The 26,434-nt window shown below is 46.6% G+C and overlaps 1 protein-coding gene across 2 annotated transcripts in view; it reads right to left on the reverse strand.

Annotated features, from left to right (window-relative positions):
- Positions 1-4,257: 4,257 nt before the first annotated feature.
- SERGEF (secretion regulating guanine nucleotide exchange factor) overlaps positions 4,258-26,434 on the reverse strand; it is a 238,266-nt gene continuing 216,089 nt past the window's right edge. For both annotated transcript variants that reach the window (XM_011937443.1, XM_011937442.1), the window contains one exon: positions 4,258-4,621. Coding sequence is in view for 1 of the 2 variants with exons in the window: in XM_011937442.1 (XP_011792832.1) it covers positions 4,347-4,621 (275 nt within the window). In the remaining variant the exon portion in view is untranslated. The remainder of the gene's footprint in view (positions 4,622-26,434) is intronic.

Consider the following 26,434-nt stretch of genomic DNA (forward strand, 5'->3'; position numbering starts at 1 on the left):
GGAAATGAGGCCCAGAGAAGGGAGGGATCTGCCCAGGGCCACAGACAAGTGACTGTCAGTCTCCCTCTGATTTTTGTCCCCTTGATGCCTCCCAGCATGGCCTGAGTCCATGATCAGATGGGCGGGTGGGAAGCTTCAAGTGTGTATCAAATTCTCATCTAACAGTTTTTCATCATCTCCAAGTATTGGCCTCAACTTCCTGATGCCCCATGCAGTCTAGGAAACAAGGGGTTGGGGTCAGTGGAGTAGTGAGTATGGTCAGGCCTCTGCTCAGGGCCTCTACCAGAGCTGCCACCACCATTCATAAGCATCAAGATGCACAAGCCAAGTAGCCTCTGCTGCTTCAGGGAGGGTAACGTCCACTCTACTTAGGGATCCACCAGCAAAGAAGTGCTGCTGGTGGACTCAAAGTGAGACTCAGCAAAAAGCTCTTAGGAATACGGATTTCCAGGGACACAGAAGCTAATGGGGCAATTAACATGTACTGAGCATCTACTACATGCAGGTGTCTTACACATGTTGTCTAATGACAGCTCACAGTCACCTAACAGCCCCATTTTAGAGGTGAAACAAGGTGCAGAGAGGTAAAGTAATGGCCCAAAGCTACAGAGCCAATGTGTGATGAAGCCAGGGTTTTAACCCAGGTGGTCTGACTCCAGAGCTCAGGTTACAACTGTCTCAAGCTACTTAAGGCCTTCAGGGGCTGGCCATTAGGGGGTGGAAATGATAGGAACACTAGAGTGGCTGGTCCTGAATCCTAGGACCTGGCCTCCTGCCCTCCTTCATGAAGTGCCGTGAATATGACAGAAGGGAGCCACTTCTGACCCTGCCCCAAGCCTCCCCGACACACAGCTGGCCAACTTCACTCTCCTGCTTAAACACCCCCGTTGCCCTAAGATTGAAGTTTCAGCTCCTTCAACTAGCTGGCAAAGCCCACTGCCTCACCAGCCGGTCCTCCCTCCTCCCTCCGCACTGCAGTCATTCTGAAATTCTGAACTTGTAGCAGTTGCACAGACCCGCGCCCTCCCTCTATCACCCCCGCCCCCAATAGTTTCCCAACTAACTCCCTAACTCCCAGTTTCAATAGATCACTAAGTCATTTCACCCAGAAGTGGTGGATGCCTGGGGCTGGTGAGAAGGCTTTAAGCCTGAGCCCTAGGCCTAGGTTCACCATTCCTAAGCACAATCTCACCCAAGGCTGATCTCATGGCCCTCACAACCCACCAGGGCCCAGGGTGGTGGGAGTGTCAAGGGATGATGGGGTACTTGTGATCAGGAGGGGAGGGTGAGTATGATAGGGAGGGAGACGTTCCATCAGCATCTGGTCTGTGCTCGACCTTCAACCATCACTCCAGGGGCCAGGCCAATGACCTGGGAGCACAGAGTGGGGCCTGCTCCCCTCTTTCCCTTTCTTCCTTCTCACACGGGAGGAATATGAAGACTGATTCTTTTAGTTCATTGAAAAAAACTAGTTTTTAAAAATGAGTGAGTATTTTCTCAAATAGCTACAGCTCTTATGGCACATTAGCTTACCAGGTGAATGATGTTGTCATAAATTGACTGTCAAATGGTTATGATATTTGAAAAAGGGCTAAAAGTAGAGGATGAATAGTGACAAAGGGGATCAGAGAGTCCACTCATTTACCCTTCCCCCCACCGTGGGTGAGTTATACTGATGAATTCACTCATGGGCATTTATTGGGCACTTCCTCCATTCCAGGACTCCTCTTTGGTGAAGGGGTTCCCAAATTGACGAAGACCTGGTCTCTTGCTCTCAAACAGCTCACAGGCTATTAGGAATGAGGGGCTTGGACATCTGCAAAGTCTGATAATAGCCAATAGCAATCCGAGGGTGCAGAAAAAAATCTGGGAGACATTGTCAACACCTCCTCACTCATTATCTGATGAGTGCTTTCAGACACTCATCAGACTCAGCCAGTGAAGGAGCGTGGAGAGAGCCCATCTGCCCAACACTGATGTCTGGAAAGGCAAAACTGGAGGAACTCAAGGTGACGGGATGGTCTATGATGTCTTCTAGTGCCAGCAGCCATTCATTCTTCCACATGTGGATTATCTGCCCCTGTCTGCTTCTAAGAAGGGTTTGACTCAGTTCTGAGAGTCTGAGGTTCTGCACCAAAGGGCTCAGGAGCTAATGCACCACCTGATCCTGTTTCAGGCTGGGAAGGAACCCTGAGACATTTCTTTTTGGTGCTCACAAGGAGGTCATGGGAAAGGCACTAGGACTCAGCAGCAGAGGCCTTGGGATTTTGGTTTCTTCCAGCAGGTGCTGAAAGAGGTAGGAGGGAGCTCTGAACTGGAACCTTGTGAGAGAGAGTGCATTGGTTCTTTGTGAGTGGTAACCATGTAGGTAGTATGGGCCTGAGTGCTATCTGGTGTGGGATTGCCTTCCGGCCTGATACAGGCCTGTAGGACAGTGGGTGGTGGGCCAGTGACCTTGGGCTTGCTCCAATATGGGTCACCTCTGGGCCATCTGATTGCTCCATCTCTGTGGTTTGTTTGGTCACCTTGGCAAATCAAGCTCCGAGTGCATGGAGATATCCTTCCCATTCCTCAAGTTCTTGGAGACTGTACTGGCCTCTATTGGTCCTGAGAGGTGGGGAACCAAGGGATTTGCTGGCCAGGGCAGCCACATTTCTAGGGTGCAATATTGGGAGGACTCCATGCATGATGTTCAAGGTCAGCCTGTGGCTGTCAGTGGTCTCTGTGTTCAGGCCTGGGAAGCTCAAGATTGTCCTCATCCTCCTCTTCTGAGCTGAACTCACTCCTGGTCCCAGGGCTACTCTCCATCACACTCTTGTCTCACTCAAGGACTTAGCTGGGTCACTTCCCAATCAGGACCCTGGCCTGATAGTGAGGTTTATGACCTTCAGATGGTCCCTTCCCCTCTTTTGGCCTCCATTTTCCCACATGAACAAATGAAAATGTTGAATAAAATCAGTGGTTTTTAAACTTTCTCAAGGATCTCTTGTCAAATGAAATGTTATGTGAAGCCCAATATAGAGAAAAACTAAAGCTGTTTGGAATAAGATGTGTGCGTGTGTGGGACAGGGAAACCTGTACCTCTATCTACCTGGCCTCCTTAACCCACAAGGTGGCCACTGAGTTCTCAGGAGACCCCAGGACTCTAAAGAATGTAGCGTGACGGCCACTAGGCTGGATGGTCTTTCAAGGGCCTTTAACTTTGGTATCCTGGAATTTTGTAACTTGAAGCCACTGCAGCCCAGCCCTAACAGACTCATTCTGAGTCACAAGCAGGCAGTGTGGGATGGGCCACAGACCTGGGCTGCCTAGCTGGTGACACTGCCATATGGTTCTCCAGAGAAAGTCCATTCTCTGAGGTCCTCTGGCAAAAGGCTTGTTGCCAGTCACAGCAGAAAGAAAGGTCCTATGTCCCCCAGAGCCACAGGGAAGTCAGGGAATGGGGATCTAGCCTGGTCTCCATCTTACCTAAGGGCCCTCCTCCTGCACAGGCTAGGGCTTGGTGGGGCAGATGGTCAGGGGTCAGAGTCTTTGACGTTGCTATCCCTACAGACTTCCCTTCTCCTGCTGTGACCTGTCCCTCATCCGAAACAATATATTTTAGCAATTATAGTTACACAAACAAGCTCCAGCATCCTGGCTGACTCAGATGAAGACAAATCTGAGAGTTTTGTCAGTTCTAGCCTCTCTTGTCTGTCCGAGGGTTTTCCTCTACCGGGTCTTCCCAGAAATCTTGACTCTTCCTCCACGTACTCCTCTCTACTTCCCTCCATCCCTACTCCAGAACCTTCTCCCTTGCCCCCAGTCACCAAGATAAGAGATCTTTCCTATTTAAGTATCCAGCCATCTGATCAGGGTACCTCGATATCCTTGAACTAGAAAACCATGTGCTCAGGGCCTTAAAAATAAAACTCCAGGAGGGGCCGCTCTAGGCATGGCCCAGGAACCCTCTGTTTTGCTGAATTGAAGGCTGCTGGGCCAAAATAATGAAGGACATAGAACTGGGTTTTCTATCTCCACCAGGCAGGGACAGGCTAGAGCCTTCCTACTGGTGTGTTAGCTTTCCATATCTTTAGTGAAGACCTAATCCCTCATTCTCCTCTACTGAGTAGAAAGCATGTCTGTCTCTTTGAGCCCCAGGCACTGGGCAAGCAGCCTGCCATCATTCTGGTTTATGGTCAGCCCACCCATCACTGCTTCCTGAGCCCTTCTTTGGCCAACCCCACAGCCCAACAAAGCAATTCTCTGGGAAGGCTCTTGGTGGGAAAAGCCACTTTATTAAAGATTCTCTATCACAGTCCCCCATTTCTGGACCAGTCAGATTGGCTTTGGGTTGAAGTTTCTGATTATCTTTCCTTCCAGTTTCTCTCTTTGTCCATGGCTTCCTGAGATTCAGTGTCTTCGGTGGCATCTGGGGAAAGGTAGGTGACCTTGGGGTCCTGGACCAATGCAGGGTGAGCTGGTAGCTGGCAGAGGGCCAGGGAGTGGCCAGCCCCACAGCCCACAAGGAGTCCTGATGATGACAGCAGAGCCTGCACCGGCTTCGGGGCCCAGATGTTGGCTTCAGTGCCATCTCCGCACATGCCATGCTCATTCCAGCCCCAAGAGTAACACACTCCACCTGTGAAGGAGAGGGAAGACTGCTGTAGAATAGGTTTTGGATAATAGGGCTGAAAAATTCACCCTGAGGGTACAGGTATCATCATAAACCCCAGTTCACACAGGAAGACGCCAAAGCTTAAGGACACATGGTGGCATGCTCCCCATCCCTACTTTCCTCCCTTCCCCCGAGGGCGGCTGCCCTCCCACCCCCAAGGCATGCTTCCCATTCCCACAAAACCCACGACTGCTCATGTTCCAAGCGCGGCTTTCCTCCTCGGCTCTTCCCGACTGTCACCACTACATATAATCCATCACCAGACCTACTGACACTGCCTCCAAAAACATCTCAAATCTTTCCCCACATTTCTCCATCTCCTCAGTCAGCTCCAGCCTGATCCAGGCCACCATTTCTCCTACCTGGACCATGCCAATAGCCAACTAACCAACCCAGCTGCTCACTCCATCCACCCTGATCTTCAAAGAGCATCAAGGCGATCTTCGACTACTGCAAATCTAATCACGTGTCACTCTGCGCCTAAAACCCTTCAGTGACTTTCCACGGTCTTTAAGGAGGCCTTCCCTTGGCCTGTGAGGCCTGAGTGATCTGGCTCCTGACTATCCTGTGGCCTTACTTGCACAACTCTTCCCCTTCTTCTTTGCATCTAGAACCCTGGCTTTCTTTCTGTTCCTTTCTGTTCCTTAAATATGCCCAGTAAGGCCTTCCTATCTCTCAAAGGCTTCAGTTTACTGGGCTTCCAGACCTCTTCATGTTTTCCATTCCAGTTGTCGCTCAGAGGCCAGGGTCCCCGGCCACCCAATCCAAATAAGATTCTCATGACTGCCCGTGTATTCTTCCCTCAGGAGGACCTGGCACTCTGTAGTGAGGGATGATTTGTGTGGTGATGTGTTTACTGTCCCCTCTTCACTAGACTGTGGTGAGGGACGAAGCGTGTATAGTTTCTCCACTGCTGTATCTCTAGGACAGTGCCTGGTACACGGTTGGTGCTCAATAGGTGTTTGCCGAATAGATACAAGAATGAACAAATTCATACAGTCAGAAAGTGGCCAAGCCAACAGTCATGCCCTGGTAACTCCAACACCCCACCAATCATAACACGTCTTCCTACGTTTTAGACACTGTCCTAGGGTCTAAACTCACTCATGTTTTTCTGTGGTTGTTTAAAAAAATCTTCTGGACGTAAAAATAATACATCTTCATAACAAAAGAAAAGAAAAGAAACAATGGACAATATGGATGTGTAACGAAAAGCAAACTTGCAGAATCTTGCCCTTGCCCACTACTAGAAATATTTTGGATATCTCTTTCAACCCTTTAATTTGTGAAATTTATAAATATCCGTATATGTTTGTCCCGCTTTTTAACATTATAGCACAACTATTTCTCCATGGATTGTAAACTATTCAAAAAGTAAATTAAAATTAGTCAGGCATGGTGGCGCATGCCTATAATCCCAGCTACTCAGGAGGCTGAGACAGGAGAATCACTGGAAACTAGGAGGCAGAGGTTGCAGCGAGCCAAGATTGCGCCATTGCACTCTACCCCAGGTGACAGAGCGAGACTTTGTCTCAAAAACAAACAAACAAAAAAGTAAATTAAAAATAATTTTCTTCTCAATATGCATTAAAGAACAGAAAATAATTTAATAGAAAGATGCAGATCTCCACTCAGATTAAGAACATTAGCTAACATTTTGCCATATTTACTTCAACTCTTCTCTTAAAAAAAATCATAAAGATACAGTTTATGCCTCACCTCCTATTCTTGTTCCTCTATCCAACCCTCCTTCCCAGAAGTAACCACTATTTTGAAGTTGGTATACATCATTTGCATGGTTGTTTTATATTTTTCTACATAGCTATATCCTTAAATATTGTGATCTTTTTAGTTTGTTTTAAAGACTTACACAAATAGAATCATTCACATATGCTTTTTTTTTTTTTTTTTTGCAAGTTGCTCTTTACACTTATCATTGTTTTCGAAATTTATCTGAGCTGGTAGTTACAGATTTAGTTCAGTTATTTTCATTTTAACTGCGCATAGTATCCCGTTATATATAAATCGCATTTCACTTACCCATGTCCCTTTTGATGGATAGTTATTTAATAATATCATTGCTGCTGTTTTATTATACAATTGAAAATATATAATATTATGCAACAACAATACTAATATGGTTGCTATTATAGACAGTATTGCAATGAAAGTCTTTGAACATGTCTCCTTGTACAAACTGGCATTTGTACAGGGTGATCCCTGGGAATATGTGAATCATGTATGTATATGCAAGCATGTTTACTTTTAGTAGGTATGGCCAAATATCTCTCCAATGACTAGACATTTATATTCTCATCAACAACAGATAGGAATTTGCTTCCCTATATCTTACCTTTAGACTCTTGCCATTCTCATGAGTACATTCAATTAGTTTGCATTTCCCTGACTACTAGTGAGGTGGAGCAGTAGCGCTTTATGTTGATTATCCATTTAAGTTGCCTCTTCTGTGAATTGTCTACATACATTCTTTGTCTGTTTTGTTCTTTGGTTGTTTGCCTTTTCCTTATTGATTTGCAAGTATTCTTTGTGTATTATTTTGTTTTTCTGATTCTTTGTTGTTATGTGCATTGGAAGTATCTTCTTCCAGAAGTCTGTGGTGTGTCTCTTTACTTTGTTTATGGTGTCTTTTGTTATACAAATTTATTTATAATGGCTGCCTAATTGCCTATTATGAAGATTAAACAATTTACTTAACCTGCATTCTATTATCAGATCCATAGATTGTTTCTAATTTGTCATTTTTTATATAGCATTGCTATGAACATCTTTATGCATGAGTCTTTGTCTGTCTCTAATTATTTTCTCAAATTAGATTATTAGAATGGGAATTCCTGGTCAAAGAGTATAGGCATTTTTGAGATGCCTGAGTACTGTTTTGAGTACCGCCAGAATACTTTTCAGAAAGGCTACTTGCATATAACTTCAGCAATCTGTGAGAGTCTCTGTCTTACTCCAGCATTGCAGGTACTTAATACTATTATAATGTTGAAAGATCTTCCTAATTTGTAGACAAAAAATGGTATCTCTTGTTTTAACATGTACTTTTTGGACTACCATTGAAATAGAAAAATAATTCTAATGTTTATCAGATATTTATATTTCCTCCTTTCTGTACTATCTGCTTCATATCTTTTTCCTGGTTAGTACAGAAGAGTTTAAGTACTCAGGCCCAAGAGCCAGATGGACTGCATTCAGATCCCAGCTTCGCCACTTATTAGTTGTGCCGCTTCAGGCAAGTTACTTAGCTTTTCTATATCTCAGTTCTCTCGTCTGTTAAATGGGGACAGTAACACCTTATTAGAGTTGTTTACAAGGGTTAAATGAGTAAGCAGAGTATATGCAAAATAGTCAGAATGGTGCCTGTCACACAGTACTCCAGAAATGTTTGTAATCGTTGTTGTTACCTATTAAGAGCTTTATTGTTTAAAAGACTTTGATTTTAAGAATATAAGTTCTTTCTCTGCTCTATGTAGCATTACTATTTTCTTCTCAGTTTGACTTAAAATTTTGTTTTCAGTCTTTTGATAAGTGTATAGTTCTACGCAGTAAAAACTTCTTTTTGATATTTCAATGATTTGAATTTTTAAATCTTCTTTACATTTAACTCATTATCCATTGAAAACTTGTTTTGCAGACCACTCTATCAAGAGGGTGGCTGACTGGGCCCCAGGATTACCCTTCCCTTCCCTTTGCCTTAGTAGGAAGGCAATCACTGGCCAAAAGTTTGGGTTTAGGGAAACACAGATGTCTGCCTGTTTGGCCCACAAACGCGGAAGCGCATACAGAGAGGATGAACCCCAGGCCACATCTCCTACAGTTAAGCAGGAGTTCCAGCCAGGTTGAGCTGAGGCACGAGGTAGGGAGAGTGGAAGAGGCTTGGTACCTTTGGGCCTAGTTCGGCACCTGGTATGGGCTTTGTGCCCGGCCCTGGTGAGTGGCACCAGCTGACCGTCAGCAGGGATAGGGGTGGGAGGAAGGCAGAGCTGACCTACCAGCAGGACACAGCACAGTGGGAAGCTGGCAGGTTCCTCTCCTCCAGCCAAAGGGAACGCACTCTGAGGAAGCTTCACCTGGGACCGGGGTAGCCAAAGGCCTACAGCCAGGATTTTCATGCCCACTGGGTCGAGAAGCCTGGTAAAGGCCCAGTAATATCCCCCCACAGTACTTCCAAAGAAAGCTTGACTTTGGGTTAGGTGCTCTGTGTACTTCATCTCATTTAATTCTAACAACCATGTGAGGCAGCCACAATTTACTGATTATTCTCATTTTACAGAGAATAAAACAGAGGCTCTAGAATCCAGGCAGGATGGCCCCAGAATCTGTGCTAAAGTCTGCATGTTCTATCCCAGGGCTTGCCAAGATTATTCTATAAAGGGCAGATAGGACATATTTTAGGTTTGAGGGCCATGTTAGGTCTCTGTCATGTATTCCTTTTGATAACCCTTTAAAAACCATTCTTAGCTTGCAGCATCACACAAAAAGAGGCTACAAGTCAAATCTGGTCATAGTTTGCCAACTCCTGCTGCACACATATTACAGACTATGGCCTACAGACCCTGCTATTCTGTCCTGGGTCCCACTTTACCACACAACCGTGTGATAATGGTACGTAGGTCCCCACTGACTTCACAGGGTTGCCAGGAGGAGGAGCAATGCCCCAGTATCATGCCCAACAGAGTGATAGTTCAAACCCATGTGGAAAGCAGACCATGGAAAGAGAAGGAAAAGGCAAGGGCCACACCACTGGCAAACAGCACAGAGGAGATGGAGGGGCAGCAGCAGATGAGAAGGTCTAGAGTAGAATGATAGGAAGTTTGGGGTTTGCAGACACTTTAAACAAGCCTATAGAAAAAAAAAAAAAAGCCAGGATGCTGAACTCAGAAAGCAAAGGATTGGTTATCCCCTTAACAGAAGGACTTGCAGCAGGACATCTTTCAGTAATAAGCTCCTCTAGCATTTTAGAATAGGTTTCATTCACCCCTTAACCTCACTTAGGGCCACCTTTTCAGGGGCACAATGAAGCTGGCAAGGCCCTCCAGACGCAGCAAGATGCTACTGTGCAGGCTGTTCTCACACAGAAGTAAGAGGAAGGAGAGTGGCCCACAGAAAGCCTCTCCCTAAGCTACATGGAACATGGAATGTCCAGTTTTCAAAACAGGTAAGTTAGAGGATGATTCCTGGCTTTACAGAGGGCTCTCTGCAGTGTGCTTGGTGCTTGTCATGTCCTCGAAGACACTGGAATCCCACCTGGTTTACTGGTCCCGGGGCACATGGCTGAGCCTTGGGTGGAGAGCCCTGTATTTACAGAGGGATTCCCTAGGCCCTTGGAATTCAGGCCCCCTGCTCACAGGGCTCAATCTAGGCTGTGATGAGTGATGGAGCTCACAGCCCACCACATTTGCGTCAGCCTAAGAGCCCTGCAAGCAACGGAACCTCGGGTCTGGCAGGGTCCCTGGCACAAGCTGGACACGATACCCAAATCTGTTCGGGTCTGTGGCACCTGCCTGAGCTTCTTGGCAACTAAGTCCTCACAGGGCCGTATGGTGCTGGGACTGCAGCCCAGTGCTAGGAAGGGGGCAGCATTTCTGCTGGAGGACCTTGCCAAGGAGGAATAAACACTTGAGCATGTGTGCAGAGCCTCCTGGTTGTCTCCTGAACCACAGAATCAAGACATTTCCCAACCTTTCTTGCAGCTAGGTGTGATCATGAGGGTCAAGCTGAAATGTTCTGTAACTGCTTATGGGACTTTTCCTTAAAAGACGGACGGCATACACTCTTTGCTCCTCCTTCTTTGTCCCTCCTTCATCCTGTCACTGGGAACGTGGATGTGATAGCTGGAGTTGCAGCCACTACCTCTGACCATGAGGATGAGGGCTGCGACCTAGGGATGGTGCTTCTCAGTTTCATAAAAATGTCACCTTAATTTCCACAGCAACCCTCGGAGGTATTACTACTTCCATTTTACAGATGAAGAACCAGGCTCAAGAGGTAAAATAACTTTCTACAGTCACACAGCTATTCTAGTCAGGACTAGAATCCAGGACTCCCAAATCTCAGGCTCCTTCGCTAGTTCCAAAGCATGTGAAAATGGTAACAGAATCATTGAATACTTGGTATATGCCAGACCCTGTGATAAGCACTTTGCAAGTATTCATTCACTGAATCCTCACAACAAACCTGTGAAGTGCCATCTAATATTATCCCCATTTTGCAGAGAGATGACGTGAACCGTGCAAGGTAACAAGAGGCAGAGCTGGATTCGAACCCAGACAGTCTGGCTCCAGGCCCTCTTCTATTTAATATTATACTGTTCTCTCTAGCAAAAACACTGCTTCCCAGGTAGTTAAGAAAAGGTACAGAGTAACAGGCCACCTATGGGAACACAGGAAGTAATGGAAGGCAACTGCAGCTGGCGAAAGAAAGACACTATGCAGAGGAGCAGAAATCCCTCTGAGCCCTGTGGGCACTGGGGCTGAAGCCCTGCCCCCTTCTGCATCTGCTGGGCAGTGGGAAGAGGAGGGAGAGATGGGCACAAGAAATTAGGTAGCTAATGATCCATGTTGTCTCCTCCTGTCCAAGAGCACGCATAGGCCTAGACCAACAGTCAGGACTGTTCTTCTGTACTACCAGGCTGATGGAGAGGAGGGGTGAGGTTTGAGCGCCCTCATAGAGAGGAGGGCTCTGGATTCTGGTAGATGTCAGGAAGGATGGGGTGGGCCTTGGAGCAGGGTAAGTTTGGGAGACACTTCCGAGTGTTTAGCCACCCAAGCTCATAGGGATCTCATCCTTTCGGCAGCAACTGGTGGAATGGTCCCTAGGGTCCTGCTGTGAGGAATAGGGAATGAGGAATCCCAGAAGTGGGACCTCCTGAAGTGCTTTGGGTCTAGATGGCAATAGCAGGATGGAAAAAGGGGATCAGGTCCTCACCTCCCTTGCCCGGACAATTGCAACTGCTACTTTATCCTTTACGCTGAGGCAGCTGGCCTGCGTGGGAGAAATCAGGCAGAAACGCAGCCTGGACTAGGTCCTCCCATGGAAAATTTCCTGTCTCCACAGCACCTATGAGACCAAGTCCAGGCCCCTTAGCTGGCTCCCAAGGCCCCTCGGTAGTCTGTTCATCTTGGCATCATCACTCCTGTTCCCAACTCAGTGTCCCAGCCCCACAGGCTTGCTGTTGGCTCCCTGAATTCACCCAGGCTGTTCACATTGCCATGCTCTTGCCCAACCTGAGTCCATTTATTTCATCATGTGGGTGCCTTTTCTGGTTTAGGACTTGTGCTGCACACAAGACCCAGAGAAGAGGAAAATTCAGTTTGTGCCCTCAGGGTCCCCATCCACTGAGGAAGACAGCCGTGGGAAAAGACAATTATGGGAAATGATGGCATGTGTACACAAGGGGGCACGGACAGTGGTGTTTACTGTAGCACCGTTTGCAACTGCAAAAGACCGGGGGGCCCCAAGAATATTCATCAATAGAAGATTATTTCAAAAAGCCAGAGCCCCCTTCAAACCAGGGTCCTTATATATTAAAACTTATTTTTAACATAAAGTTATGTAAAGCCCCTATATGTTTTTATATGTACAAATCAAACTGAGAACAGTCTCTGAGGAAGAGAGGGGGAAATGGGGGAAGGGTGACCCTCATTTTCTGTTTTGTTTAAATATTTTAAAAAGCAATAAGACAGATGATGATTTAAAAAATAATAATATTTCTAAGGGACAAAGGGGTAGCATAGAGGAGAGGATGACCTAGGAGACACTGACCCAGGAGGCCATGCAGAGAACAGCCATGAGAATGGCTATGAGGATGATGGTCCTATTGGGCCGGGCGGAGGACACAGGCACTGTCAGTGTTGGGCCCTGCTATGGTTTGAGTGTGTCCCCAAAAGCACAGGTGTTGGAAACTTAATCCCCAGTGCAACAGTGTTGAGAACTGGGACCTTTAAGAGAGAATTAGGTCATGGGGACTCTGCCTTCATGAATGGATGAATGCTGCCACTGTGGGAATGGGCTAATGGGCTAATTATGGTGGAGTTTGGTCTCTTTTTCTCTGTCTTGAATGTTTGCTTGCCCTTTTGCCATGTTACGATGCAGCAAGAAGGTCTTCCCCAGATGTGGCCCTGTGATCTTGGACTTCCCAGCCTCCAGAACCATTTATTGAGCTAAATAAACCTCTTTCTTTATAAATTACCCAGTCTGTGGTATTCTGTTACAGCAGCAAAACATGGACTAAGACAGGCCCTTTCAGGAATTAGTCCATCCATCACTCTCCAGGGCCAAGGATACCCTCGAGGCAGGAACTGAGGCAGCAGGAAGAAGCTATTCCAGAATCAAGAAGTGGGGCTGTTCACCCACAGAATTACTCTGGGGATGTTTTGGGTTTGTGGCCCACATTGCTTCAGAGAAGGCTGTATGTGGGAAAGCAGACAGGCCTAGGGTCCCCTTCTCACCAAGATCCACAGCAGCCCTGAGAATGAGGTAAGAGGAATAGATGGAGGGGTGAGGGTTGGAGGCAAGGAGGCTAGCAAGGAGGCTGTGGCTGTCCACCAGGTAAGAAAAGGGGAGGGCCTGTGGAAAGAGGGTTTTGGGAAGGTAATGTGCAAAATACAGCCAGGATCTGGCCACATCTCACCGGCCCCATCACCCCTCAAGGGCTGCCCAACTGGTCTCTCTGCTACCTCTATTTCCCTGTATGTTCTATTCTCCACAGAGCAACTTGAGTGATTGTGTTAAAACCTATGTCAGACAATCCTTCAGAGGCTTCTCCTCTTACTCAGAATAAACAACAGCTGGTCTCCAGCTCCTTCTCTGACATCACGTTCTATCATGATCCACTCTGTTAACATAACCATAGGGACACTGACTTTCTTACTGTACCTCAAACACTACTTGCCTCAGGACCTTTGCACTTGTTGTTCCTGCTATCTGGAGTGCTCTTGGCCCTGATAGCTACAGGTTCACTCCTTCATGTTGTTCAGGTATTTGTTAAAGTCCCACCTTATTTGAGAGGCCTTCTCTGATAACTCTACATGAAATAGCAGTCTACCCTTACTCCTGTCTCTATCTCTTCACCTACTTTATTTTTCTTCATTTTTTTTACAGTATATTTATTTTATGATCTCTCTCTCCTAACCAAACACAACCTCTTTGAGAGTGGGTACTCTGTTTTGTTTGCTGCTATATCCCAGTACCTGAAACAGTGCTTGGCATATGTTAGTGCTCAATGCTTTTGTGTGAATGGAAGGACAAATGAATGAATGGCTAGTGAGAGAATGGAGCTGCTTGTTCTCTCTTAGGGGCCAAAAGAGAACCCATGGATGTGGGAAGCAGCCATGGGCATGGCGATTATAGCTCGCTATCAGGAAGAACACTGCAATGACTGGAAGACTGCTCTGGAACATAGCTGGTGCTCTGTCAGAGGTCCTGAGCTCCCAGGGCAGTCTCACAGTGGGCAGAGGCTGGGCTGAGACAAACCAAAAGTCCTTCCAATCCTAGAGAACTTGTGTGGTGGTGTAAGTGGACATGGAAGTGTATAAGAAAGAGAAGGAAGGTGGACACAGAAGAGTAGAGTGGGCAGATACATGCTCCCCAGGCTGGCTCCTTCAAACCAGACAAAAGAAAGGCCTTGGTTCAAGTGATAAATAAGTGTGTTGAATCCCCATTGCTCAAAAGGTTACCCAGTTCTCTCTGTCAATCACTTTCCCTTTACATAGGAGGAAATTGAGGCCCACAGTGGGGCAATGCCATGGCAAAGGTCCCCACTGGTCTACCTCCCTGCTGCTCTCAACCACCCCCTGGCATCACTGCAGGCACCTCATCTGACAGAAGCCCAGTGAGGCAGGTGTTGGATCAACATTGCATGGAAGAGAAAACTGCATTTGGGTGCGGTTCAGAAACAGCCAAGCTGGGACAGGCAGAGGCCAGCCCTCCCTACCCCCAGCCCCAGGAGTAGAAGGCTGCTGAGGCTGCTGTGGACACATTTCCTCAGTCACCTGCAGTGAGAGCGTGCTGTGGCACGTTGGCTCCAATGGGTGACTATTCTTAGATCTAGGGAGCTATGATGACGGATTTAGAACTTACAAGGTGGAAACATGTTGGCCTGTTTTATAAACAACTGAAATCCTCCCTACAGACTGTCTTTCTGAATTCTGTGTTCTCTCAGAACTGCTGGCTTTCTGGGCTTATTGGCTGCTTTGGGAGAGGGGGCAGAAAGAGAAACTAACCCTCTTGAGGGCCTACTATGATCACATATGGCGTTATGGGCTTTTGTATCACCCATCTCATTTAACAGCTCTGGAAAGAAGGTATTTTGGTCACGCTCTGTGGATGAGGAAACAGGCTGGGAGAGGTCCAGAAGCAAGCACACCCTGTGATGTGGTATAAGAACGAGGCTGTGGACCAGCAGGTCTGCTGTGGAGCCTGGTGCTGCCAAAAGAAAGGTGGCCCTGGCAGATGGAGCAGTAAGGGCATGCGCACAGCACCTTCAGATTTGAATCCCTTCAGGTGTTGCTCTCCTGTCCTCTAAGATTTCTTCACTCCTGGTGATACCTCCTCCCTCTGTATGACCTGGTAACTTGTCTCCATGGCATACCAGGGCCCCCTCAGCAGGTTCTCAGTCGTCATCATCCCTCTAGAAGTATGGTGCCCAGAGCTGGCTGAGGTCCAGAGATGAAGAGCCCACCAAGATGCACACACCGTCCCCAAGGCTCCACCTCTGTTAGCTTAGCCCGAGGCCACATTCGCTGCTTTGAAGGCCAAGTCCACTTCCCCTTGCTGAACCTATGGCCTGTATATACTCCTAAATAGTTTCTGGAGGACCTGTTCTCCTATCTTTCACCTGGCCTGCCCGCATGCTGGTGTTTTAGACCTGGCTGGAACTTTCAGGTTGGTTCCATTAAAAGTCATCTTATTAAATGAACATGCCAATCTCCAAGGGGCACTAGCAGAGGGGTGGAGGAACGGATGCCACTCTGGGCCCAGGAGCAGCTGCACTGTTGCCATTCCTGAAGCCTGGTCACCACCAGAGCCTCCTTACATTGCTCTCCTCAAGCCTGTTTGGGAATCACCAGTGTGCAGAAGAGGAAGCTAGGGAATTAGGGGAACAGTGGAGGTGGTAGTAACAAGGTCTGCTCTGGAATCCAGTGGCAAGTCCAGAAGAATCCACATGCAGGAAGGTTAGGGTACTAGAGTTGCCATGGGGACAGATGACACAAACCTGAGATAGAATTCTCCCTGGAGGTTCCAATCACTGAATAAATATTATACCTACTTAGTATCTGGTCTGTGTCTGGTGCTATGCCCAATTCAGTTCAATTCATTTTGTACACATCAACTAGGCTCCCACAAAGCCCAAGTGCTGGGTTGGAGAGCTGAGCATCCATCCCACAGTGACAGTGCAGGGAGATGAGGTCCTGGAAAGATTTGCTGAGAAAGACCAGGCAGTGGCTAATTCCTGAGACGGATCCCCAAGGGAAGAGAGTCTCTTATTTATCTTTTTTTTTTCTAAACAGCAAAATTTTATTAAACTTTATGTCAGTAAACATTATTACAGTACAAAATAGGAAAAAACTAATGGGTTAACACTTTTAATACATATTAATCAATTTTTTTTCCTTTTAAATAGACTATTTTTTAAGGGAAAATATAGGTTCATAGTAAAATTAAGCAGAAAGTATGGACAGTTCCCATAATACTTCCTGCCTCTACTTACTTCACAGCCTTCCCCACCAACATCCTGCACCACTGACACACCATTAGTGCTCAAAGTGGGTGGTTTACATTATGGATGATCTTGGTATTGTACATTTTACGGGTTTTGACAAATGAATAATGACATGGATCCACCTAATTATAATGTCATACTGAATAGTTTTGCTGCCCTAAAAATCCTTTGTGTTTTGCCTACTTATTTATCTTTTCATCTGCCAGAGTTGCAGAATAAATGAGTGGATGAATAGTTATAGAGTGCCTATAATATTCAAGCAGTTGCAGAGAATACAGCACCAAACAGCACACAAGGTCCCTGTCCTCAAGGGGCTTACACTCTAATGGGGAAAACAACAAGCAAGTAGGCATACAAGTCAACAGAATGCAGCTAGTAATAACAGTTATACAAAAAAATAGTGATACGATTTAGAAGGGCAGGTAGTCGGGAAGTCCTCCCCAATCATGTGGCCCCTGAGTTGTGACCTGAAGGACAAGAAGGAGCCAGCCATACCTGTGGGAAGAACTTGGCAGGCAGAAGAAATGACAATACAAAGGCTGGAAGAAGGAAGGCGTTTTGCCAGTTCCAGATATAGCAAGGAGGATGACTACATGTGTCTGGGGCCAAGTAAGCCAAGGAAGAGGCAGGCCTTAAAATTGAAGGGGAAGCAGAGCCTTGAGATGCCAGGTGAAGAGTTAGAAGTTTGAGAATGCTGAGAAGCTAGGGAAGGATTTAAGCAGGGAATGACAAATTCTGATTTACATTTGAAAAGGCTGCTCTCTGAATGCTGGATTACAAAGGCAAAATGCAGGGAGCAGATTTAGGGGCTACTGCATTGCAGAGGACCAGGCAGTGCATGAAGGTGGCTCGAAGTAGGCTGGTAGCTAGCAGTGGGGACGGAGAAAAATGGATAGATTTATAAACTGTTTTGGAGATAGGATTTCTAGGACCTGCTGATAGATTATACACACAGAGAGATGGGAATTAAAACTGATTCCTTGAGCAATGAGTGGATGGTAGTGCCATTTATGAAGCTGAGGAGGCCTGGAGGATAGGCTTGGGGGAGAAAATCAAGAGTTCTGTTTTGGACATTTTAAGATGTAAGTGCCTATTAGACATGAATGAATGAATGTATTCCCCAAATACAGACCTCTGGTGAGCCTAAGAGATGATAAACCTGAGACCTGGGAACCCGTGTGAATGACAAATGGTAGGAGCTACCAGGTGAGCAGTGGACAGCTCAAGAGGTAACACTGTGCTTATGGTTCGATGGGACCTAATTTGGTGCCTTTATCACTCTAAATTATAGCTTCTGTTTTTGTTTTTTCTTGAATGAAGTGCTTGACTGGGATGCATACATACTACATGGGCTAATAAATATAAATTGCCTTTGTGAATGTCCCTACTTCATAAAAAAACACATAATATTTGAAAGGAAAATTACCATTTCAGATAATTATAACCACCGGCCCAAGTTCTCCTACTGGTCCCATTGGAAGTAGCATTCTTCTCTAACCCTGGTGAGCTGCCAGGACTGCTGGGCTGGGAAATCCAGGCACAGAGCTCCTCTCTCAAAGCAGGGTGTCAGCAGGAGCAGTGGCATTCCCAGAGGATGCAGTGTTTGCATGAGACCCTGCAGCCAGACTCTCTTTGGGACATCTAATTCCCAGGTAGTAGGAAGCCACCCAAAAATGAGGCAGCCCTGAAAGACCCTTAAGCATTGGTTCTAAGAATAAATATACAAATGAAGATAAGGAAGCCTGGTGAGTTCCACTGGGCTCCCTCCCTACAAGACTATACATGTCTCCACCTGGGACTATTCAGCCTCCTGTGGGCTCAGCCCCAAGTGGCAGATTCCCCTCCCAGACAAGGGGGCTAGAAACTTTGAGGCTGAGGCGAGGCACATTCGTCTCCGAGTGTGAATCCTTCAATGGCATTCTAGCTCAGAAGAAAATCCCAAGCCTAGACCTTAGCCTATAAGGTCCTATACCATCTGGTCCCAGCTACCTCTCTGATGCCCATTGCTGCCACTCTCATCCTCACCTCTTCTAATCCACTCATCTTCAGCCACACTGGTCTCCTTGCTCTTCCTCCAACTGGCCAGTCATGCTTCCAGCTTTAGCCTTTGCACCAGCTGTTCCCTCTGCCTGGAACCTTCCTCCCCAGATAACCATAAGGCTCCCTCCCTCCCTCCCTTCAGTCAGGGCATCATTCAAATGGCACTTTCTTAGAGGGCCTTCCCTGATCACCCAATTTCATCCTTCCATCTCTTTACACTGCTTAATTTTCCTTCCCAGCACTAATACCCTATCATATACTTTTGTTTGTCTGTTTCTCCACCAGAATGAAAAGCTCTATGAGAGCAAACATTTCATTTTATTCATCTGCTGTATTTCCAGCACTTAGAAAAGGTATGGGTATATAAAAGGTGCTCAATAAATATTTATTTTAGCAATGAAGAGCTGTCACTTGCCCCAGGAGGGGCTCATTCCCTTGAGGGGAACCCAAATCAAAGTGCTGGGCAGACCATCCACTGGGATCACCAATCCGAAGCAACTGCTATATTGTGTGTGCACACCCACACATGTGGCAGGGCAGTTAGGGTAGCCCATGCTGAAGGCATTTTGTAGGGCAGCTGCAGCCTTAGTTATGGAGGAAGGGAGTTATTAGAGCTAGGGGTTGAACAGACCACCTCCAGCTCTAGGATCAACCCTGTCCTGGCAGGCGTAGCCTAGCCTAGTCCATCCCAGCTCTTCAAATGAGCACCCATCCATCTGCCTGTAGGCTGACCCTCTGCTTCCTGAAATGAAGGAAAGCCAGCTGGGCAGTATATATCTCAAGTCCTCACCCAGTGGGTCAGAGAACTGGGAAAGAGTTGTTGCTGCTCAGTACTTTTGGAGCCAGACAGGCTTGGATTTGATCTTGCCTCTGCCACCTACTGTATATACCTAATTCTTGGTTTCTTCATCTATAAATAAGGACAATCATCTTTTCCTTGCCTTTTTCTAAACGAACATGTAAAGTGCCCAGCACAGACTCCATCACGTGACACATGCTCACTGGACACTTGTTCCCTTCCCCATCTTCCCCTCTGCTGCTGGGATTGCCCACATCTCCTGCCCAGGATCTACTTAGCCTTCCTCGATTTGGTCTACCTTGAGGCTAGCTATTAGTAAATCTGGGAAAATTGTCCAATACAGGGGCACATGGAAAAATTGTGTCATCCCTTCTCCTTCTTCCCATCTCCATGGACCCCTTGCATGGAACAAGTAGGTAACATTTCATACAAGTTCTAGCTGAGGGTTCAGATTAGTGTTTGTCTGAGGCGTCCTGACAGGCACAAGCCACTAAGCATTGCTATGGAAACCATTTTGTTATTCTTTGCTGTGTCATTTGTTTTCTGGCACAGTTGCAGTTGTGGTACAGGGGGAAAGGCAGTGGATAAGGTACCCAAGGATCAGAAACCTAGTGGGGCCTGTGTTCCTACAGGATTGTATGACCAAGGCTAATTCCTACTTCTCGTTGGGTCTTGCAATCTCCAACTCTCAGGTAGAACACTATTTTTCAAATAGTGGCCCGATGACCATCTCAACAATCAGAGTCCTGATGCCCATCCTATACCAACTGTCAGAATCTCCCTCAGAGCTCTGATGCACAACAGAGTTTGAGAACACTGCTGTAGGAGTTAGACTCGCTAAATTGTTTTCAATCTCCCAGTGCACAAAACAGGCAGCACTGAAGTTATGCTGACTGGAGCAGGGATGAAAGGCTCAGAGCCCTATCCACTCAGCCTCCCACTACTCCCAGCTGGCTTCATGGAATCCTACAGCTTCCCAGAGCACAGTCTGGTAACCACTGGACAAAATGATTTCTAGAGGCTTCCCTAGAAGAGGAGTCAGCATTCATTCAATCATTCGTTTATTCACAAATATTTATTAGGTGCCTTCCTTCTTCACACCAAGTATTTGTTTGAAGTCAGTAGCTCCACTATTACTTAATCTCTCTTGGGCTCAGATTTCTGCTTTGCAAAATGGGAACATAGTATTTGTTTTCCCTACTTTACTGGATTCTTCTAACAATCAAATAATCATAAGACCACCTATGAAAAAGTTGTTTGTTACCTGGAAGAGACTCTGCAAATGCCAACAACTATTATCATTACTGCCATTAGTGGTATATCTAACTATCTCAAGTCTATAGAACTAAGTTAAGTCCTCAGAGGCCTCAATGGACTGTTACTCTCCTACTCTCTGTACCTAAACTTCCAGAAGGTGTTGCAGGGTTTGGAGAACCATTGGTCTAAAAGCCTCCACCTAAAAAATATCTTTTCTGAGGGCTAAGAATATCCCTGAATTTGATGTCTTCTAAATAGAACATTTCTCTATTATCCCAATTTACTTCCATGATCATATATTACTTTCATAACAAAAAAAGTTAGAAAAATGAAGACTGTTGAAAATACTGTCTGATGCACACAGTTCTCTGATAAACTCTTTATCTAATGGTTTAAAATGAATTCAAATGAGATATTCAGGCAAGAGAAAATGCAAAATTTTCCCTTCCTGACAGCCACATGGCTCCACGGCAGTGCGGGGCTCAGTGTCAGACCTGGGCTCTAAGTCTCGGCTCTGCCACTAACTCAACATGTGGTCTCGGGTGAGTCACTACCTCTCACAGGGTCTCAGTCTCTGCACCTATAAACTGAAAGCACCAGCTATGGTGATCTGCAAGGGCCCTCCCGGCTGTGATGGTTGATGCTCCAGACAATGAGGTGTACTTTCCCAATATACCCAGGCTGTAATTCTACAGCCTATCTGGCTGTGCTGGGCATACAGCCTTGCTGAGTTCACGGTGGCTCATGAATACAGTGCTCCTCTCCCCAGTCACTCATGTGGAGTTTTAGGCCTTCCAAAGCTCCATCAGCCCCACAACAACCCTGAAGCAAGAAGGTCAGGGAACAAGCACCTTGGGAAGAAAGGTGGCTCATTTCAGAGCTGCAAACTTGTAAGTGACAGGGTCATGACCAAAATTAAGGTATTTTGACTCCAAGCCTAGTATTCTTTACCTCATTTGGATCATATCCTAAAAGAACCACAGACCCTAAAAGTTTCATGCGGTGGAAAGACCACTAGTGTTAGAATCAGAAGATGGGTGCAATCCCCTCTTCCTGCTCTCCTGTGTATGCTTCTGCACCAGCCACTCCCTATGACTGAGCCTCAGTGTCTTTCTCCATAACACGGGGCTATTGTTCTGACAATTCCAGTGCTGTGGGAAGGCTCATGGAAGAGTGAATGGAAACCTTTTGTATGTTATAAAGTTAGATGTCAGTTACCATGAATACCATTTACTGGGCCCAAAGGTAGGGAGGAATCCATCCCATTTGTCCTTCAAGAAACCCAAAGCCCTGGTTAGTTTAAGTCCTGGGCCACAGGGCAGCTGGGTATGAAACCTGAAGGAGCAAGTCACTTGACTTGCAAGCTGAGCTATACAGGACAGACTTTAAGCTTGGCCTGGCTCCCACCCTATGGAGACCAAACTGCAACAAAACTGAAAACACTGGACAGAAGTGTAGAGCCCAACAATATGGATAGTTCCTTCTTCCCATCATTCGCACATTCAACTAGTCAACAAACATTCCTCTAATATCAATTCTAGATAGTGATGTTTGGGTACCTTATGTATGCAAGGAAAGAGAAGGAGGAAGGAGCAAAGATGAATACGATGGTCCATATATGGAAAATAACTAACATTTAATAATGAACATTTCCTGAGCTCTTACCATATATCAGGAACTATGCTCTACTATTTCTGTTATCTCATTTCACACCCACAATAAGCCAAGAGGGCAAGAATGTTCTGGATTACTATTTTACCCTTGAAGAAGCTGAGGCGTAGCTGAGGCTCAGGCTCAGCTGAAAACTAAGTGGTGGAACCAGTACTCAAACCAACGTCAGCCTGTTCAGATCCTAAATTCGTAACTTCTAGTTCCACAGCCTCTGTATTGCTGGGTGACCTTAGGCAAGCATCTTCCCATCTGAAATATAGAGATTCAATTATTCTAATGGGCACAAGAAATATCACAAACAACTGTGACCCAAAACAGAGAAAGGGAGAGAAACGCCCACTTGAAGTGAGGTGTGGCCGTCACTTCCCATTCCTCAGGAGAGGAAAACATCAGATATAATCTGGGTGGCGCGATGACAGAGTCAGGCTTTTGCCAGACAGGGCTCAAACCGGCAGGGTTCAGAGAGATATGGCTAATATCTGCCTACCTCCAACAAGGTCTGTTCTCCCACCAAACCCAACTGTGTACCCCATCTACACACTCCATTTACCACTCCACCCCTGAGCCAGGCCTTTTGTTCATGCTGCCCCCACCTCCCCTTACTTCTCTCCTCCAGGAGGTCTCTTCTGATGCCGCATCTCTCCCCCAACAGAAAAGCTTTAACAACCACTCAAATACTATTTCATCAAGAAGCCCCCAACTTGATGGAATAGCATTTTCTTTGAGACCCTGGTCCTTGGTGAATGGTTCCCCTGTCTCCACAACTTGCTCTGTTTATAAGAGAAGAGTAGTGGTCCTTCTCCATCTGAATCTGTCACAGTAGCAGATGCCAGTAAGGTTGCCTGGAATGTCCGCACATGTGATGCTGCCATGGTAACAGCAGACCAAGGTTCGGAATGCTTTATCCCTGATGAGCTGCCCCGGCAGTGCCATGCCAGGCTGCTCATGGAATCTTCCTTGAGGAACAATAACAACAACAAAAATCACCAAAACCTATGCAACAACAACACAACCCATTAATGGACAAGAAACTGCTGAGCACTGGTGCCAAGGTTCAGCTCCTATAAACATACTTTGGGCCACTCACCTGGTCCCTTAGCTGATAAGGAGGCCAGGCCCTGGCTGTCTGCACTGTGGCTCACTCAGAGGGTAATGCGGTTTTTAGCTGGCTGGGCCAATGAAGCAGGCCGTCCCCAACTCCAGCCCCCAAATTACCACTTCTCTTGTTTGATGCCGCCAACCAGGGATCTGCCGGCGTGGACCCTGGCAATTAGCACAGCACTAGCATTTGTTGGGGAATTAGGAGCCACTGATTACCCTAATTCCACGTCATTTACAGGCAATGAGTGTCAGCCTGGGATTGGCCTTTCCAAACGGTGGCCTACAGGGTGGCATGATCATGACTTGACTTTGAAATGGAAGCAGGGGCCTGGTAAGCCAAGCTGTGAACCAGGAGGGGAGGCAGGACTCATAGCTGAGCCTAGCTATATGGCAGCCATTGCCTCCCCCAGTCCTGCCCACTTAAGGGAAATGAAGACCAGAAGAAGGTGTTTCTAGATTGAGAACATGCCTATTTCTAAGTCATCCTGACCCAGGAAGGGAGCCCATTTCCCTTTGATAGCCCTGCTGACCCCCTAGAATGTGCAGCCACAAGATTAGTGTCCCCTAATCTGAGAGTTTCTGGGGGCTAAAGGCCTGAGTCAAACTCTCACTGGCTGAGCAGGACCCTCACACTCAGATCTGCCCCCAGGATCCAATCACTTGCCACCAGGCCCCACCTCCAACATTGGAAATCACATTTCAATGTGAGATTTGGAGGGGACAAATATCCAAGCCATCTCACCCAATGATAATTACCTTTAGATTCTTGCTGTTAGACCTCTAGTCACAAATGGGTCCTCCAGGATAGTGACATTTCCAGGATAATATAGGCCCCTACACCTTGTATGATTGATCCCTATCTCTACCCAGCAGGGGCCAACTCCGTAGCTAGTATATTCCCTGTGTTTCTACCCTCTCCTGCCAGTTTGCTGTAAGAGGAGCCAATAGACTTGTCTACACTTTATAGGGTCATGACCATGTGGAGCCAGTTAACTGAATACTTGTCCACTAGAGAACTTCCGGATCTCTCCAAAGGAATATATAGGTATTGGGGTTTGGCTGGACAAGTCCCAACAACTTCCCTAATTCAAACTCTAGCTCGCTTGAAAATCAGGGACTGAACCAGGTCTTTCCAGTCATTCATAAAATGTCTATTTTGTCTTACTTGGTAGATATCATAAGGGATATAAAATGAACCATTCACCGCACCTGCTCTCAAGGAATAAACAGTCTAAGGGATCAGAAGAGACTTCCTGGAGGAAGAAGAAAAGTTAGGGGAGAGGGAAGAAAGAGCATCCTAAGTAGAAAGAACAGTGGGAACAAAGACCTAGCTGGGGGAAGGAATGGCTTGCAAAGATAATGGTGGTAGTTCCACTTGGTGGAAGAAGAAGTGGTGCAAAACATAGCAGAAGGAAATAAATTTGGGATGATAGGTAGGGGGCATATGGCAGATGGCTCAAGAAATATAATCCTTAAAAAGCCTGACTAAAGATTTTGGATTTTATTTCATAGCCAATTGGAAGCCACTAAGGCTTTTGGACAACAGAGTAGCAGAATCAGATCTGTGCGTCAGAAGCAAAATCTGGCATAATAACAATCATCATTATTGTTCCTGCCATCATGACAGATCACATTTAGGATGCACTCACACAATGTCAGGCACTTTTCTAAACACTTAGACTGAGTGGGAAGGAGGGTCTACAGGGAGATCACTTGGAGGTGGAGGCAAAGTCTAAGAGGAAGAGGATGAACAAAGCCTGAGCTGTCTCAGTGGCAATTGGACATAGAAGAGGGCAGGATGGAGAGAAAGCAAGGAGGTGGGACCAAGAGCACTTGGCATCTGTGAAGCTGTGGGTACAGAGGGGTGAGAGGAGTCAGATAGCCTTAGCCAGGAGACTAGGAGGATGGAAGTCACAACTAGGTCTATGATATGTGATTCCTTGATTCATAGTCCTGGTAGATGAATCTAGAATCCAACCCCAAGGATATAGCCAAAATATTCCTTGTCACCCTGAGTTCAGGAAAACATCTGGGGAGGAACAGACCATGAATCAAGGGCAGCTGTCCCAGGAAGATTTATTCTCCCACACTGTGCCCTGCTTCTACCAACCTAGAACCTGCTGGTTGGAGTGGGAAGGAAAGGACCTGGAGAGAAGTAGCCTCTCTTTGCTTTGACCGTAGTGTCTTCTTGGTGGAGGTCTTCTGTCATGATATGCATCAGACTAGGGTCCCCATTTAGGGAGAATGCCCTGGTTTTAACCTAACTAATTTCTCTGTCCTTAGGTATCACTGGGGTGGCCCCGAGCCCCTGAGGATTAGGGCCCTCAGATGGAAGGCAAGAGCTGCCTGCTCTGATATTTCTCTCACTTCTTATATCCCACACAAACCCTGTGCTCTGGTCAGGAGGGCTTCCCACACTATGCCCTCAGCCTGGGATCCGTCTATGCTCATACCTCCCCATCCCACAATCAGGAATGCCCGTATCCTGGGCTAATCCAAATCCTAGCCTTCAAGGCTCAGCTCAAGTCCTCCTTCCTCTAAAAAGTCTACAATAATCATGCCTACACTGAGCTACAGTGAAATTTCAGAGCTGCAAGGGAACTTACAGATCATTGGCCCAACCCTCAAAACTCTGCCAAAGAGAAAACTGGGGCCTGGAGAAGACAGAATAAGGGCTATGCCTAGAACCCAAGTCCATAACATTCCCTTGATGAGCTTCCCGTGAACTTTGTAGTTCTTTATTTCACCTGTCCATGTCACAGATTGTGAGACTGTCTGTGAGGACAATGACTTCTGTATCTCTATATCCTTCACTGTGCTTAGCACAGAGCCCTGGGTCACAGATGGCTCAGGAAATAGAATCCTTAATAGCCAAAGACTCAGGAAGGTAACAGGTCCTGAGGAAAAGCAGGATACAGGTGAAGAAATAAAAAAAAACAACCACCAAAACCCTCCTTCCAGCAATTCTCCACTGTTCTGGGATGCAAGCCAAGCCTAGCCACTGGACTGGGGGTGAGAACAGAGATGATGCATTCAAAGGAGACTTTTACATCCGAAAGAGATTTCTGCATCCAATATCAGTGTTCTAGCCCAGAGCCTCTTGGGAGAGCAGCTTCCAGAGGCTGGCAGAAGGGGTCATGCTGAGGTCAGCCTCCAGCCTAGGGAC

The sequence above is a fragment of the Colobus angolensis genome, unplaced genomic scaffold, assembly GCF_000951035.1.
Source record: "Colobus angolensis palliatus isolate OR3802 unplaced genomic scaffold, Cang.pa_1.0 Scaffold164, whole genome shotgun sequence".
Lineage (NCBI taxonomy): Eukaryota > Metazoa > Chordata > Mammalia > Primates > Cercopithecidae > Colobus > Colobus angolensis.